General features: G+C 55.6%; 1 protein-coding gene across 3 annotated transcripts; it reads right to left on the reverse strand.

Moving 5' to 3' along the window:
• Nucleotides 1-4611: 4611 nt before the first annotated feature.
• Igf2 (insulin like growth factor 2) lies at nucleotides 4612-12800 on the reverse strand. Of its 3 annotated transcripts, none has more exons than XM_055614733.1 (4): nucleotides 12639-12800; nucleotides 8005-8170; nucleotides 6595-6743; nucleotides 4612-6310 (listed from the first exon to the last, which is right to left on the reverse strand). In XM_055614733.1, exons 1-4 carry the CDS (start codon nucleotides 12798-12800, stop codon nucleotides 6074-6076), a joined length of 714 nt encoding a protein of 237 aa, XP_055470708.1. In that variant the 3' UTR covers nucleotides 4612-6073. The 3 variants fall into 3 exon arrangements, with proteins under 3 accessions (XP_055470708.1, XP_055470706.1, XP_055470707.1); XM_055614731.1 differs by lacking the exon at nucleotides 12639-12800 and adding an exon at nucleotides 10713-11228; XM_055614732.1 differs by lacking the exon at nucleotides 12639-12800 and adding an exon at nucleotides 9762-9838.
• Between the last annotated feature and the right edge of the window lie 4603 nt (nucleotides 12801-17403).

Raw genomic sequence — 17403 nt, forward strand, 5'->3', positions numbered from 1 at the left:
TGGGTGGGTAACACATAGATAGGTGCATGGTTGGTGGGTGAGCAGGTAGGCAGAGAGATAAATAAGTAGCTTGGTGAGTCAATGAGTAGATAAATGGATGAGGCATGGTGGATGGGTGGGTGAATGGTTGAGAGCTGGGTAGGTGGATGAGTAGATGGGTGCGTGAGTGTGTGAGTAGATGAATAAATGGGTGGGTGGACACTCGGGTGTATGTGTGTGGGTGAATTGGTAGAGAGGTAGGTGGATGAATGGGTGGCTAGGTGGATGAATGGGCAGATGAGTGGAGTAGCCCATGGGTGGGTAGCACTTAGATGAGTGGGTAGGTAGATATATGAATAGATGGCTAGATTAGGTGGGCGAATAGTTGAGTAGGTTAACATGAAATGTGTGGGTGAGTGGATGGGTGGGTCAGTAGACAGGTCGATGAGTTGGCGCATAGGTGGGTGCATGAATGAGTAGGTGGGTAAATGCGGAGAGGATTTGGGAATGAGTGGGAAGACAGGTAGGTGGCTGGATGAGTGGGTCTATTACATATGAATGCTACAGATGGGCAGATAGATTGATAGAGTGTGCGTTAATGGATGGAGGATAGATGAGTGAGTAGGTGAATAGGTACATGGGTGGTGAGTGGGTAAATGGGCAAAGATAGGTGGGTGGATGTGTGGATATAGATTAGTGGGTGGGTAGGTGTGGAGATGGATGGGTGGATGGATATGTGGGTTTGGTGGATGAGTAAACAGGGGGTGGGGGATAACTCTGCATCAATGGGTGAATCAGTAGATGGATGTACATAGGTAGATGGATAAATGGATGGGACAATAAGGGGATGGGTGGATGAATGGTTAAATTATGAGTAGGCAGATAGGTGGATGTTTGGGTAGATTTGTGGATATGCATATGGAATAGATAAGGGAGAGAATAGATGAGTGGGTGATTGGTTGGAGGATGGGTAAACAGAGAGTTATAAAAGTGGGCAGACAGAGAGACAGACAGCTAGACAGATAACTGGATCTGTGGAGGGAAGAACTTTGACAAACAGAATTTGCCAAGCAGGAAAATGAGAGAAAAGAGACCTGAGGCAGTCCTGCTGGGTGTGGGGTTGTGGTAGTAAGGCAGTCCTGAGGAGGTTTCTGAGAGGTGAGGACTAACCCAAAAAGACTGGGCAAAGTGGTTCATTTTACCCAGGACTCCAGGGAGGTCAGAGGTAGTCCTGGGAAATGCAGATGTCCATCACTGTGAGAGCGGAGTGAGGGGGCTGACCTGAGGGCCTAGGGGTGCATCAAGGACGAGTAGAGGTACCAGGAGGTTCCAAGAACTCTAGGTTTATAATCTTGGCTAGCAGGTCAGGAAGGGACCAGCTTGGCAAAAGGAGTAAGAGTCTAGAGCCTGGACACCCCAAGGCCAGCTCCATAGGGCCCTAGTCAACAGACAGTAGACAGGGCCACAGTGGGGGCTTTCAGGAGCCAAGGGGGCTGATGAGAACACTCTGAACACTCCTCAAAGAACTGGGCAGCTCTAGGGCTTCCTCCAGCCACAGAAGACACTGAAGGGTCTCAGAAGACTCTCTGGGTGGGAAGGTGGTCTGCCCATGTGTGGAATTCATATCCAGGCCCCATCCTAGCTCAACTCTGTCAAGTCTCAGGAGCCTGAATGCCCTTCATTTTCACCTTACTGCTAGCCAGTCCTCCTCTTCAAGGATGAGCTTGCTTCTTCCAAGCGGTCCCCCATAACCACCGCACACCTGAGTTTAGAAGCAGCCCTTAGATATGTAGGCTGCCCTGAAGATACCACTGCAGACCTTCAAAGGTCATACCCCATAGCATGGCCAGCAGAGACCCTGGAGTGAAAATAAAACTAAAAACGAATGCTAACTGATGTGCCGACTTGCACCTGTAATTTCAGCATTTGGGAGGCTGCGGCAGGAGGAGTGAGATTGACATGAATCCTAGTCCAGTATATACATCCATCTACAGCTCCAAGCTTGCCCTGGGGTAGAGTGTGAGACCCTATTTAAAAAAAAAACAAACAATAGCCAAACACAGTGAAAAGAAATGCTAGTGTATAGTAATGTCTGAGAAAGAGGGTCAGGGTCCTAGGCGCAGGACCTCATCAGTTACCCCAACCCGAGCTCCTCTCTCATGGGGGAAGGGCACGTGCCCATGTGCATTCATTGAGAAAAGTGGGAGACTAAGGAAGAGTAAAGGAGTAGAAAGATATCCAGGCCAGGTTTCAAGCATCAAGGGGTCAGCCTCAGTTTACTCCCAGAGTCAGGAACCCCAAAGACCAGCATCACTGGACAGGTGGGTCTAGTGAGTATTAGGGACAGGCACCAGCATAGCCTTCATAGAGGCAATAGTAGAGGTGTAGGAAAACCATCCCAGGTGTTTGTCATGCTGGGTCCCGATGTCCAGCACTAACTATGATTCCAGAAGTATCCTGATCCCCAACCCCTAAGGCTAAGGGCAGTGTCCTTGCTGTAGGTTTTTATGGTACATGACTCCTTAGAAAAGCATCATGGGATCCTTTTAGCCCCACAGCACCCCATCTTTGAGGATTTAGTGCCTAAAGTTGTCCCCAACCGGCTGGGTTCCTCAGAGAGTGCCTTATTCTTTTTTAAAATTATTTATTTATTCACTTTTATTCATCCCTATTGGAGCCCCCTCCCTTCTCTACCCATCCCCTCTCACCCTCTTTCCCCTTTCCCCCTTCCCTTCTTCTCAGACAAAGGAAGCTCCCCCACCACCCATCCCCAACCATCGGGGCACATCCAGTGGAATCAGTACTGAGTTCATGCTCAGAGAGTGCCTTATTGAGCCCACTTCTTTCCATACTTCAAAGGTCTTTCCTCTTCACCTGCTGCCCTTCCCCCCCCCCGGTGCCCACCAGGCACCCTTTTCTCCTTCCCTCCAACCCAACTTTCCTTCCCTTTGACCCCCCAAACAAGAGAGCAAAGAACTCAGAAAATAAAATTTTAAATGCTTTATTAGGCTTGCAAGCGTTTACAAGTTAAAAAACAAAACCCAAGCTTTGGATTTTGCCAGAAACAGCATGTTAAAGGGACTGAGTTGAGGCAAACACCTGGGGCCACTGCTAGATGACACAGACAGTGGCACAGGTGACATTTGGCGTTCGACGCGTGGGTAGTCTTCACGGATGACAAAGGGAGGGACCCAAGAGGGGATCCCACCGAAGACAGTAGGGAAGAGACAGGATGGTGGGCCACACTAGGCATGGGAGGCCAGGGAGGTGCCTGCGTCAGGGTGATCTACAATTGGGGAGAACTGCAAATTTGGGGACACAGAGGATGGTTAGCAAATGCCCCTGAAAGCACCCATCCCGGCGAGGCAAATTAACACTGGGTGGGTGGGTGTCCAGTCAAATGGGCAGGTAATTTAGGGTGCCTCGAGATCTTTTGGGTACCAGGCCGATTAATATTCGCCAATTATAACAATTTAGTCTTTGAGTTTCTGTCCAATGTTCCAAATGGCCCATTCTTCAGGCACTTGCCAAGGGACCCTCTGTGCCATGGTCAGGCTGACACACACCGCCCCCAAGGGAGGTGCCAGCCCTGTCACCTGGGCCCAGAAGCCTCAGGCCTCTAGACTGCTAGTTGGACTGTTGGGCAGGGGGACTGCACTGGAAGCAGGAGTGGGGGTGAGGTAAACCTCCAGCCGCCCTGGTCCCCACCACAGTCCTAGGCACCGTGGGGTGGCTGCTACGGCTCACCAGACCCTCGGGCCTCGGGGCCCAGGTGACCCCTTGTACACAGCTCTCCTGGCTCTGCAGGCTTTAAGCCTCCTAGCTTCCCCAACTCCGGGCCTCACCCCACCTTGTTCCCAGGAGGTCTGTAGAGCTCCAGACCTCCTGGGGACAAGGTGGGGTGCTGAGGAGTGGGCAAGATGGCACTGAGGGACGAGGGAGGACTCCCCCAAGCTCTCAGAAGGCAGCCACTTGCTCCCGCCTGATGGAACCACTCTACTTTCACATCTACATCCCCTTCCCCCCCAGCTGGTAGCGGCCAGCTGGGGGCCCCATCTTTGTGGCCTCCGAGCACCTTCCTAACACCTGAGGGAACACTGCCCCCCCGCCCCCTCCACTCCTCAGAACTTCTGGGGACCAGCCACTGTCCTCAGAAGCCAGGCCAGGCAGCGGCCTTCTCAATTCCTTTTGTTTCTCTGTGGGTGCGTGGCCAGCACCCCACAGAGACTCCACTCCCAACTCAGGCCAAGCGACAGAGACAGATTAAAAACAAAAATCAATCAAGGGCGATAAATGGCGGAGAGCAGGACATGATGGTAGTTGACGACGATGGCTCAGTGTGCTCGTTACTTCATCACTGCTCCCCTGTTCCTTAGGGAGTGGGTACAATATGATTATGAGCGCATAAAAAGCTAAGGAGGGATTAAAAAAAAAAGAAAAAAAAAAAAAAAAGGAAAACACTGCCCCAGCAAATAAAAGAGGGGAATAGATCAATTGACATAAAATTTGGGGTCGTGATTCTTCTGTAATTCTGCAAGTTGACCTGTGCCTCCTCCTGATTCTTCTATCCAAAACCTCTCCGGGACCACTTCCTACCCATAGCTCCCCCCACCCAGCCCCCACTGCCCCCCACCCACCCCTCCAACCGCCAGACTTCCCACACTCCCCACAATCAGAGACTGCAAATGGCCCATAGGTGTGCTTCGGGTAGGGGGTTTCCCCCAGATCTTTCTTCCCAGGGGCACACCCAGGGTCAGGGCTACTTGGGCAGCATGTTTCACTTGGCAGTGCCATCTCCTTATCTAGGCAAACTTACTCTACACTGGGGTGAGGCCAACATCGAACCATGGAAAGGCATTGGCCCTCACGGGGGCTGAGGAGCACCAGGCTCATGCTGTGGGCACAGATACCCAGATGGAAGAGAGCCTGGCAAAGATAGAACTAACAACCTGGTCACACACAGGACCCATAAGCAGCAGCAGAAACTAGATGGACTGGGAGGGGAATCTCAAACAACGCAAACTGCTTGGGGAATTTAGGATGGGCCTTAGTTTGGGCAATGTTCAAATAGGATTATTTAGCCATTTCAATATTCTCATCAAATTGTGTGGGTGTGTATCCAATTGTGTGTGTGTGTGTGTGTGTGTGTGTGTGTGTGTGTGTGTGGTTGTGTGGGTGTGGGTGTGTGTGCATGGGGTGTGTTCTGTGTGCATGCATGTCTGTGTATTTGCAGGGGTAAGTAAAAACATGTGCTTTTTAGGGTAGGTACAGAAAAGGGAGATTTTGAGACTGGGGGCTTGTGCCAATTAAATTTTTTTTTCAATTTTCATGCTCTGTTCCTTCACCCAGCCCCATGGTGACATGGTGACATTTGTGATGGAATGACCAGTGAAGAAAGTTTGGGAGGCTATTGTTGTTCAGAGCCAGTTTACGATAAAAGCACCCTATCTGAGTGGTGATAAGGAGAGGGCACTGAAGCAATGACATGCCACCTGGAAAATTTTGGGTCCCCTTCTTTTCTTCTTGGGTTGTGAGATCCAAGTCTAGGCCAATTTGACTAAAGATCCAAATGGGAAGAAGATGAAGGGGGGGGGGGCGCCAAATCATTTGATTTTGCCAATTGTTTTTTAAGCCAATTAATTTTTTGGTATGTTTTCAGCCAATTGTTTTCTTTAGTTATTTAATTTTTAAATTTTAAGTTCTGGTGTTTCTAAAAAGCCAATTTGTTTTAAAGGGACTGTATGTTTTAAAGTTTTTTTTTAATGTGCATTTATAATTTGAGGGTTGTCACTTGGGTTATTTAGAGCCAATCTAGTTTTAAAGCTAATCAATTTGGTTTTGAAGCCAATCAATCAATTTGGTTTTGAAGCCAATCAATCAATTTGGTTTCGAAGCCAATCAGTCTATTTGGTTTTGCCCGATGGTGTGGGGCAGCCTGATGTGGGGAGGCGGGGCATTGGGGGTGGGGAGGGAGAAGCCAGGGGAAGGAAGTGGAGCAGAGAGATCTTGGTGTGGGACGTGATGGAACTGTCCCTGCTCAAGAGGAGGTCACAGAGTGATGGTACTACATTGCAGAATTACCACAAAATTTGGTTCACTGATGGTTGCTGGACATCTCCGAAGAGGCTCCCCCGTGGGCGGGGTCTTTGGGTGGTAAGACGATCAGGGGACGATGACGGTTGGCCTCTCTGAAGGCTTCGAGCTCTTTGGCGAGCATGCGACCCCGGCGGGCACGCAGGAGGGCAGGCAGGCCTCTGCGCAGTCGTTGGGCGGACTGTCTCCAGGTGTCGTAGTGGAAAAACTTGCCCACGGGGAATCTGGGGAAGTCGTCCTGGGGAGGAGGTGCTAGTCAGCAGGTGTCAGGGGTAGCACGTTAGCCTGAGTACCCAGCCAGTTCTCACACGCTCGACCCCCGCTAGAGTCACACCAGCCCGTGGTAACTCCCCACAAATATCTATATGTATGGACAGAGGCCAACAGCAAAGTGTCCATGAACTCCATGACACCCCCAATCAAGAAGCTGGTGGTCTCTTTGTCCCGCCCCACCATTCCCTCAACCCCCCATCCCCCCACTCCGCTAGCTACCTAAATTCTTGCCTCTCTCCCAAGCCTTACCGGAAGCATGGCCTCAGAAGCAGACACATCCCTCTCGGACTTGGCGGGGGTGGCACAGTATGTCTCCAGGAGGGCCAGGTCGCAGCTGCGGAAGCAACACTCTTCCACGATGCCACGGCTGCGACGGTTGGCACGGCTTGAAGGCCTGCCTGGAAGTTCCACCACGGGACAGAGAGTTTCAGTCAGTATCCACTGGGGTCAGCACCCATTGGGGTGCCCTCCCCAGCCCCCGCAGGGAAGGCTGTGGAAGGGACTACCTCTGCCCTCCCGCTACACCCAGGCTGGACACTAGGTCACCCAGTAGGAATGAGGTAGAAGTGTGAGCCAGGTGGGCCAAGATGCCCAGAAAGGAAAAAATGAAGGTGCAAGCTGCAGAACCAGCCCCTGGCCACTGGTGCCTCCTGCTTGGTAACTAACAGCACAGCCCCTCGGCCCTACAGACTCCATGGAGACCAGAGGCCACACTGGAGTGATTTGAAAAACAGGGAGGAGGAGGGGGTGAGCCCCATGAGGGGGCCATGGTGGACACAGGTATGGTCCCTGGACTTGGGGCCTTGGCCTGGTGTCACCTTGAGCCTGAGGGGCCCACCCCTGACCCCCAACGCTGAATTGAGACAGGGAAGATAGGGTAGGAGAGAACAAGACGGGAGGGGAGGAGTGAGGCACCCAAAAACCACTCCCTTCTCTTCTCCCGTCTTCCCCCTCTCCCCCACGAACTCAGGTCCGAGGCTGGGCTTGGGGTCCTCCTATTTGTGAAGCCCCTCCATGCAGGAGTGGCTCCTCGAGCAAGGGCTGGCCCTGCAGTGCCAGAGGGCACAGAGAAGCCCGGTGGTGGGGGCTTCGGAGTGCCCAGGAGCGGAAGTGGGTTCCAGAAGTGGGAGCACAACCAGAGCAGTTCACAGGCAGGTAGGTAGAGGTGCAGAGGAGGAGCTGCAGGTCCAGGACCAGGTGAGGAAGACAGAGTGGCCTATGCCAGCAAGGAGAGTCATCTACTCTGCTGCCCCAGCCCCTCCCAGGCATGCCCCACCCACGTGTCCCCCATCGCTCAGCCTCCCCACCCCCCACTGGGAAATCAAGAGAAGCATGATCAACGTTAAAAGGAGGTAAGCACCCCCTCCCCCATGCTATAGCGCTGGGAACCCCTGAATCTGGATGGCCAAGGTCCAGCTCTCCCCCTGGACTCCCAAACTGCATGTACACTCTCGACCTGGCTTGAGACCTGACAACCACATTTTGGCTTTACTTTTAATAACTTTTAAAGCTATCAGATCTGTGAGTGTGAGGCCACAGCCCTGCCCGAGGCGGGAGGGGAGCTTAAGCCCCCCCCCCCATCTTAACTGTCCCCCCACCCAGGCAGGCCTGTTCCCGCCGCCCCTCACCCCCCTCCCCATCTCTCTGGAGTTAACTTACTGAAGTAGAAGCCGCGGTCCGAACAGACAAACTGTAGCGTGTCAACGAGCTCCCCACCGCACAGGGTCTCGCTGCTGGGGCGGTAAGCAGCGATGCAGCACAAGGCGAAGGCCAAAGAGATAAGAAGCACCAACATCGACTTCCCCATTGGGATCCCCATTGGTATCTGCAAGGAGAGAAGCAGGCTTTGAGTGAGAGGCCCCCTCGCCACACCCTTGCTCCCAAAATGCTCCTCCCCACCAAAGACACCTATCATCTCTCAATTGAGAATGCAATTGAAGTTTGAAAGGCAGCTCTCCATTATTTATTTGACCTGCGAAAACAGGAGCACTGGGCTTGCTGAGGTCAAAGCCCACTTTGAAGGTGAAGAAATTCAATGGCGCTCAGGAAGGCACCCCCAGGTGCCTTTGAACTGTAAGAAACTCTAGAGGACCACCCACCCATGGGCGCAATCGCAGCTTAGCCACACCCACGGCAGCAGGGGCCAGCGCTGGACACTGGACCTGGTTTCCATGCTATGACATCATGGGGGTGGGGCCAGTCCAAGGGCACATCACCATTGCCACTCCTACCCTGGCCTCCAAGAACTGGCCAAGATGGCAGATAGCTCCACCCCACCCACCGTGGAGCATGTGCATCCAAAGGGACCAGCTGCCCATCTTCCTGCCCCCCAGCTGGCCACCCCTCCCTAAGCAGCAGAGCCAGCCCCACCCCTCCCCCCCCCCCCAACTCCCAGGCCATGCTGAACAGGGCCCCGGGTGGAGAATTCAATGGTTAGCGCATCAGGACCACCTGCACTCCGTTAGCCTGGCTCTCCAGGGTCGCCCAGCCCTCCAAGTCCAGACTTCCCTGGCACCTCAGAGCTCAAGAGAAAGCCTGAAATCCCGTACCAGGCCTCAACTCTTACCATCCTGGGTCAGGGACCCTAGAAAGTGCCTCTACGGCCCACAGAATCAGCTTTCTGATAGGAACTAAATTATACCTAGGGTACTAGAGACGGCATTTTGGGCCCCTAGGAGGCTGAACACCCCAGTTTAGACGGACACACCCCCTCCACAGACTGTTAGCCAGCTTCTTTAGAGGTGGAAGACTGCCACCACCCACAGTAAGCCACTCTTGACCCTGAAGGAAGTAGAGCCCTCCAGGCTGCAGCCCCAGCCTCTGCTCCACAGGCCCAGGGGATTTCTTGCTGCAAAGAAACACGTGAGAGACCAATGTGGAATAATCAAGAAACAAGTTCGAGCTCCCTCGGGGAACTAAAAGTCACCTCTGCCCACCTCCTCAACAAGACCCAGACCGACACTCTCCCCCCAACCCCAACGCCTCTCTGTGGCACCAGCGCTTGCAATCAGCAACAGTTAGTCCTGGGCGGGGGTGGGAGGCGGCGGCGGCGGCGGCAGGCGGAGCTGACCTCGAAGTCCCTTCCCAAAGCCACTGGCTCCAGGTCCAGCTCAGGTGGCTAGGAGAAGCAAGCAGGAGACTGACCAAAGAGGTAAGGAATAGGTGAGGACCCAGGGAAGGCCCAAATTTGTTGGAGGGGGCAGGCGGAGGAGAAGGAAAAGGAGAGGACGGAGCAGGTGAGGAAGCCTGGGGCCAGTGGGCACACAGGACAGAGGCCGAGGGAGGATGAAGGCTTGTAAGAGGTAGCAGGCCCGGCTGCAAGGGCAGAGGCCCCAGGCTAGCCGGTGCCCTGACCACCCCACTGGGCAGGCCGGAGCGGGATGGCAGCAGGGTCCTGGCTCCACAGCCCTGGTTACCTGAAGTTGGATAAGGAGGCCGCTGGGGCTGGAAGAAGAGGAAGACAGGAAAAGGCTGGAAGGCTCTCACAGGAGAAGCTAATGTCCAGTTTGCGAGCTGGTCAGTGCCTCCGCTTTTATGTCTGAGTCGGCTCCTCCCAGTCCCGGCTCCACCCTACCCCCACCCCCACTCCCTGTTGACCACTCCCCCCGCCCCCTTTGCACCCGCCCCCTCTCTCCTTCCAGCCAGTCCCTTCTCTCCTGCACCCCCAACAGCTACCCTTGGACCATTCCATAGCAATGCACAAGTGGGAGGGGGGCCTCATCGTGCGCCCCCAGCCCTCTCTGCACAGACCAGTGGGGGCGGGGAGGGGTCTCCTTCTCACATCCTCCTATGGAAAGTTCCACCCAGTGAAAGGCAGGGGCAGCTTATTTCTCTCCCTGGACTGTAACTTTTCTGCCCTTCTGAGCCCAAAACCGTGCCCTCTCCCCACATTCCAGGTTGGGAATGTTGGGGAACAGAATGGGGGGGAAGACATCGAACTGTGGCGTCTGGCCTGACTCTTTTGCCAATTTTGAGGGGCTTCTGGCCCCGCCCACCCAGTTTTCCTTTCTCAGTCTCATTGGCACAAAGTCAACATACCAGGGTGGGCTTCGGAGATTCTGCGCCCCCTCCCCATCACCCAGCACCCTGGGGGATAAGGCCTGCACAACATGAATCATACGTTTTAAGTCGCTCCGTCCCCCTTCCCCAACACACACCAAAGGACCAGGAAGTCTTCTGTGAGTTCAGCTTACACACCCCCTGCCCACCAGTCCCCATACCCCTGCCCCCTCCCCCACTCCACGGCGCACGGGGGAGCTAGAGTTTGCTTAGGGAACGAGCCCCCAGCCCCCACCCCCCGGCCGTACCAGTCCCGCCATGCCCAGGCCGGGCCCTGGGCAGCTCCCTGGGGCCCTGAGAGCCCTTACCTGGAAGCCGGCGAAGTTGCCACCCATCTCCCTGCTGCGTGTTTGCAAACCGAACAGCGGGCGAAGGCCCTTCTGCCGGGCACTCCTCTGCCAGCCCCGCTCTGACCAAGTCGCGCGGACCGATTGTGCGACGGGACAGAACGGGGGGGTGGCTTTTTTGATGGGGGGGGACGACGTCTCTTCTGCTTCTTTAGGGAGGGAGGGCTATCTTAGGGCTGGGGCGGGACAGATACTGTACTTTGGGGGGGAAAAGGTATGGGGAAATGAGGTCAGCTGTTGTATCAAGGATAGTGGGGGGACAGAGATAGTGAGAGAGACAGAGTGAACGTGAAAGGGGGGGGACCACAGAAAGGGAGAGAGGGAGAGAGGACAGCGAGAGGCGGGTAGGCTCACAGCGGGAGAGGACAGCACGGAGAGAAACAGAAAGCGTATAATTAATCCACTCGGGTAGGCGAAGGCAGAGGGCGGACGTGAGGGGGGAGGAAGTCTGAGGCGAGGAGGGGGGGGGGGGGGGGGGGGGGGGAGCCTAGGAAAGGGGGCGGGTAAGTTGAGTGCGCGAGGGGGGGCGCACCGCCAGCGGAGGAGAGGATGCAACTTCGAAGGGCCGAGGACGGTGATGAGGGGGGAGGAATGGAAGCTTCACCCCGGCCACGGGCACCCAGCTCGGTTAGGGCCGACGGAGCCCTCGGCCGTCGTAAGCCCGGGCCTCTTTTGGGGGGGGAGAACAGGCGTGGCGCCGCCGCGGCCGCTCGGGACTGCAGCGAGAAAGAGGGGAGCGGCCGGGCCGCGCGCCGGGGAGGGCTGGGAGGGGGAGCGCGGGTGATGACAATGCCGGCGACCTGCGAGCCGGACTGCCTGCGGTGGGGACCGCCTCCTCTGGCGAAGCAGGAGTGGGGTGTTGAGGTAGATAGAGGAGGAGGCGGCGGGGAGATCCGCAGGCCCGACGGAGCGCGGCCCCGCCGACGGCGCCCTGCGCGGGAGTTAGCAGCGAGGCGGCGGACGGCGTCGACGCGGGGCCGCCAGCCCGGATGGAGGCGCTGGCGGGCCGAGCGCGGGCGGGCGTGGGCCAGGAGGCGGGGGCGGCCGGAAGGGGGGGCCGGGGGCCGGCCTGGCCTCACGCAGCTCCGCCGGAGAGCAGGCAAACTCCGGGCGCCAACGCCCGGCTCTTATAGCCGCGCCACCCCGCGGCTCGGCGCCCGCTCGGGCCCCGCTGGCCTTACGCCCGCGCCAATGGGCGCCCGCAGGGCCCTCGCCCCGCCCCGGGACCGCCCCCGCAACTGGAGCCACCGGGGGGAATGCGGGCCTGGGGCCCTGGGGGCATGGGAGGGGGTGCCCGCGGGGGGGGACGTGGGATGCGTGATCCCGAGGCTAGGGTGGGGTCGCCGGGCTCCCCAGCAGGCCCACGAGATCCCGGGTTCCCATCCCCCTCCCAAAAATCGAGGCCTCGTGTCCCGTTTCCGGGGTGCCCCGGGCTTGCGCGACAGGGGCGCGTGGTGCGAACCAACGTGCGTGGCACCCTAGGCCTCGGTGGCAATGAGGGGGCCTGCGCCCGGGTTAGAGGGCATCTCAGCAGGCAGGGTCGAGGCGCAGGTAGTCGGGGCGAGGGGTCCTCAGCGGGACCTACCTGCCCGACAGGGGACGGTCCCCGGGAGCGGCCGGGGCGGAGCGCGCAGCCTCCACCTGTCTGAGCAGGCGGGTCGGGCTGCGGAGCCCCTCGAGCGGCAGCCGCGTCCCGAGCGAGCGCCTCCCCGGTGCTTTGCGCGGGGTGGCCAAGCGGCCTCGGGGAGGGGGCCGCCAGGTGCGCCGCGGAGGGGAGGCTGACTTGGCCACGCCAGGATCCGGGTCCCCGCGTGGAGCCCCGCACCCTGTCTGTGTACCCTTCCTCAGAGAGAGAAACGGGACGGGGCGGCTCAGCTCAAACCATACCTGGAAGCCCGAGCTCACTGGACTGCTTCTAAGCAGCACGCCTTTGGGACCCACCCAGAATACCGGGCTAACCGTTCTCCGGTCCTCAGTGCGTAGAGCTTGCTTAGGCGCGGGTTCGGCCCCAGGGGCCACCACGATAATTAGGGGGTCTGAGGAAACCATCTCCTGGAGGGTTCGGACGATTTAAAAGAGCCACTGTGATTTTTTTTTTTTTTACAGAATCAAACCCACCCATGAAAACCCAGTCACCCTGCTTCTCCCCTCCTCGTTCCCGCACCTCTAGGAGTGGAGGGGGCCACCGCCTGGCGGAAACCCGCGTGCCCGGGGCTAACCTCCAGGCCCAGCCATCAGTCACCGCGCCCGCCCGCGCTCTACGCCGCCTTCCCGAGCCCTCGACCGGTAGGGCTGGAAGCTCTCGGCCTCCCGGGCGCTCAGCGCCTCTTCCCCCAGCTTCGCTGCGCCCAGCGCGCTGCCCTTCCCTCTTCCTAGCCGCCCAGGCGCCTTCCCTACCGCTGCGTTGTTGGTAGAGGGCAGGCAAAGAGGCGCGCGTTTCGGGGTGCCCAGCTCAAGGAAGCGCTGCTGCCGAGGGGGAAGCCAGCAGCCGGCTCCCGCACTGCTCGGCAGCAGCCCTTGGGGATAAACCGCGAGGTAGCCCGGTACCGGCAACCGTAGAGCTAGCTCAGCACCAGCGCGCCACGGGGGAGCTCACCGCAAGGCCGAAGGTCGCGTCCGCGAGCGAGCGCAGAAGGATCCGAGGAGACAGGCAGGAGGGCGCACTACGGAGCGCACTGGACGCTGCTGAAGGTGAGCGAGACCCCAAGGGCAGTCCCCAGTGTCCCCGGGCAACGCCCAGTCCTTTGGAAGACCCAGGGACAATGCCCAAATTTGGGGGAAACTGGGGGCAATGCCCAGTCGTTTTCCTGGATGCGGGAGCAGTCCTGCCCACGTCCTGGCCGTCGCGCAGTGTCCGGAGCGTGTTTGGGGCACACAGACTTTTCCAAAACCTGAGCTGCCGCTGGGACACCGTAGGAAACGTGAAGAGGCTGATACCAATGTTGTGAGCAGGAAAAGGGAAGTGGCCAGTAGAAACAATGCTCAAATTTCGGGGATCCCAAGTCAGACCCTTGTCTGGTTTGCAGCCCTGTGAATGAGTGTCCTGAAGCAGGGGGACTCGAAAGAAAGTCCAGAAATGGGGAAAGTGTAGAGAATGACTAAATTTGAGAGTCCAGAAAAAAAAATTAGAATCCAAGTTGGGGGATGAAGGAAATTATTCCATGAAAAAAATGGGGGAGCTCTTGATCCAGGCCTAACATCTTGGCCAGCAAGTTTGGGGAACCCCCAAAATCCTAGACTAATTTGTAGAAGTTAGGTGGTTTGTTGTTGCTGTTGAGTTTAAGAAAATACCCAACATGAAATTTGGGGGAACTTTGTTTTAGTTGTTTAAAATTGGGAGATGAAAACAACAGATGGATTTTAGGGATCCAGGTCAATTCTTTGGGGGGACAGAGTGGAAACTAGAGCTCACCCTGAGGTCAGTGGACCTTGCAGCACCCGGGAAAAATCATTTCTGTAGTTTCCGTGGCTTCAAATGGGGAAATGCTGTCTAACTGTGGGGCAATTAGGAGTGCAGGCAAGTGGTCCATTTGAGGAAGACAGAAAATCAATGTCTTTTAATATTTTAATTTTAAAAACAGATTTCAGTTGGTCTTTTGTTGAACAAGGGGGGAGTTTGTATGTTTTCTTGGACAGTGTTTGCACTTAAGAAAACATACTGAGTTTTAGGGATCAATAAAAATTACCCAATGGATGTAGAAATCTAACTTGCAGGGAATAGAATTAGTAGCTGGGAAATTTGTAAGACACAGACCTTTAAAACCTAGGACTTGGGGGATCTGGGGCATTATTTCAGTGTGTTTTGAGGACCATAAAACATTGTCTAAATGTAGAAAGACTCCAGTAGGAGTCATAAATTCAACAAAATTCATTAAAATTTAATAAAAATCCAACTCTTTGGATGAAAAAAAAAAAAAAAAGACCTTTCAGTTTGTTTTGGAGTGCCTGAACTTGGGGTCCCCAGGAAAATAATTTTGGAATTTAAAGTTTCCCAGTGTCCTTGGAGCACTTCAGGGCCAACTCCTATGTTACAAGGAATAGAGACGATGAGTCCCTAAATCATAGGGCCCGAAAACCAATTACAAATTTGTAATCTGCAGAGATTGCGCAGCATAACTGGGGAGGGGGTTGAAATGTAGGGGGCTGAGTAGGTGCATAACTGGCACCGTAGAGGGAGAAATTAGACCCTTTTGTGGCCCAAGGTTTAGCACTAAGTGTGTTTTGGGGGCCTGGGAAGTACTGCCTAATGTTTGACGACTTTAGGCATGGGCCAACATGGGGGATGAGGAGGAGGGTCCAGGGTGGTACTGGATTTTGCAATTAGTGTTTGAATGAAAAAAAATTTTTTTTAATTGGTAAGCTATAGGGACCCAGGGACTCTTAATATTCGGTGCAAAGAAAATGCTCAGAGTGCTCAAGGACTGGGGGCCTTCAGCATTCCAGTATACAGAAAAGGGCTTTGGCCAAGAGTTAATGCTGTTCTTTCTGTGACCCAGAGAGACATGGAACAGTCCTATATGACTTGGGAGAGTATGGAAAGCTCTCCACCATATGTGAGCACGTGCATTCGATCACTGCTCAGCCTGCTTTGGGGACTTGAGTGAGAACGTCTATATTTTAAAGAACCCTAACTGTGGCCAGAAAGCTTGCAGGAACTCTAGAAAACCCCCAAAGCCCTGTGACCCGTTTGTATGTTTTTTTTTTTTTTTTTTGGAGGGGGGTCTTGTTGAATGAATTTTAGGCATGATTTGTAAAAGGACTCCCTAGATTTTCTGGAATTCCGGAAATGAGAGCGTAGGCTACTTTAGGTGCCTATATTTAGGGGAGGGCATAGAAAGAAAGGTTGGAATTTTGAGGGTCCCAGGAACTTTGAGGGTTCCAGAAAAATTATTCATGATGTCTGAGTGGGACTCAACTTGTAAAATCTGGGGTTGGGGCAGCAGAGTACAGAATTTAGTCTATTATGGTCCACGTTAATAAAACCAAAGGACGGGTGGCGGGGGAGGACAGTCAGCAGAAATAACTGCAGATATAAAATGATAGGAACATAGAAAAACAACCCCCAACCCACCCCAATGAGACAGCGCCTAAATGCTACGAAAATGTTCACCCTCCCAAGTAAGGAAATTTTGTCAGAAGAACTAAGGACTAAGGACTAAATTTTAGGGAACGGAGGCCGGTGTTTTTACATCTGTAGGAGCTTGCATATGAAGCGGTAATGAGCCAGGAGCAAACTTGGGGGGGGCAGCCCACATAATCTAATTTTGGGGAGCAGGCAGAGGCAGAATTCCCACTTTTTGAAATGTTTGGAAATCAAGTGTCAAAGAAAAAAGAAGGGGGGGGTTCCCTTGTAAGCTGAACAAATGCTGAATGATTTTGGAGGGCCCGAGAAGCAAAGCTTAAATTTCGAGATCTCGGTGAAACTAACGCCTGAGGTGCAGAAAAGCCGGCAAATTGCTCAGCTGCCGGGAGACCACAGAGAACTAGAGCTGTATTTGAGAAACCGAGCTCCCCGGGCCGCGGAGGACCGGCCGCCAGGCAACTCCAGCGGAGCAGGGGCGCCCTCCCAGGGGAACGCGGGCGCGGGAAAGGGGCACAAGCGACGCAGGCAGGGAGCCCCGGCGCCGCGGAGCGCGCGCCCGAGCTGGCTGCAGTTTCCGTTCTTTTGCCTTCTAGCCACCCAGAAGGGCTGGGTAGAGGAGGCCAAAGCGGACGGGCGTCCGAGAGGGAGCGGGAACGCCGATCGAGCGGCGCCGCGCCGCTTCCTGACGCTCCCCAAGCTCCCCGGGCTCAGGCGCCCCGCTCGGCTCCCCGCCGCCCCTGCGCCCCACGCGCTCAGGCGGCGCGAGCCTAGGCGAAGCCGCGGCCGGGCGGCCGCCGGGGGCAGGCTCGTCCCTGGCTCGGTTTGGGGACCCGGGGCACCCCCAGTGGCCTCCCCTGCCTGCCCCTGCGCCCCGCACGCGCCTATCCTGCCTTGCCCGTTCCCTAACAATTAACAGTGGAGGAACCAGTTTTGTTTGGACAGGGTAGAAAGAGGGTAGAGGATGGGGGAGCAAAGAAAGTTGGGGGGGAAAGAGCGTCACAGAATGACACGATGGTGGCAGTGGCCGGATGCCAGGGTCCTCATTTCGTTTTCTCAGAAAAATTTCAGCGACTAGCCACCCAATCCTGGCTGGGGAAAGTCCAGCTTCTTAAAGGCAAATATTAAACCCCCACACACACAGGCTCACCGTGCTGTTGCTGGGAACGAGGTCACCCCTCAAAGTTGGGCAATGCTGGAGGTGAAGGGCCGTTATTCTAGTGGGACCTGGGAGGGGGGTTGTTAGATAAGGGGAGCTGCTAGGGAGCAGCGGAATGGGGAAAAACCTGGGCCATGACTGTAAGCATGGCTTGTCTCTGTGGTCACCCAGAGCGGATGGTACGGCGGGGAATTCTCAAAGCCTGACCCTCTGGGGAGGCAGGAGTTAATGTCAGTGGACAGGTGTGGGGACCTCAGCAGGGTGAGGCCTCTCCTTCCTATTAGCTTGGCCGAACAGAAAGACAGCCCCCCAACCCACACACACACCCATTTTCCACCCGGAGCACGAAGCACGTGGGGAATGTTCCCCTTTCAAATTCCAGTCCGCATCAATCACCCCCGTGTCCCATTCCA

This window comes from Psammomys obesus, unplaced genomic scaffold (assembly GCF_907164565.1).
Source record: "Psammomys obesus unplaced genomic scaffold, mPsaObe1.curated_primary_1811, whole genome shotgun sequence".
NCBI classification, from domain to species: Eukaryota; Metazoa; Chordata; class Mammalia; order Rodentia; family Muridae; genus Psammomys; species Psammomys obesus.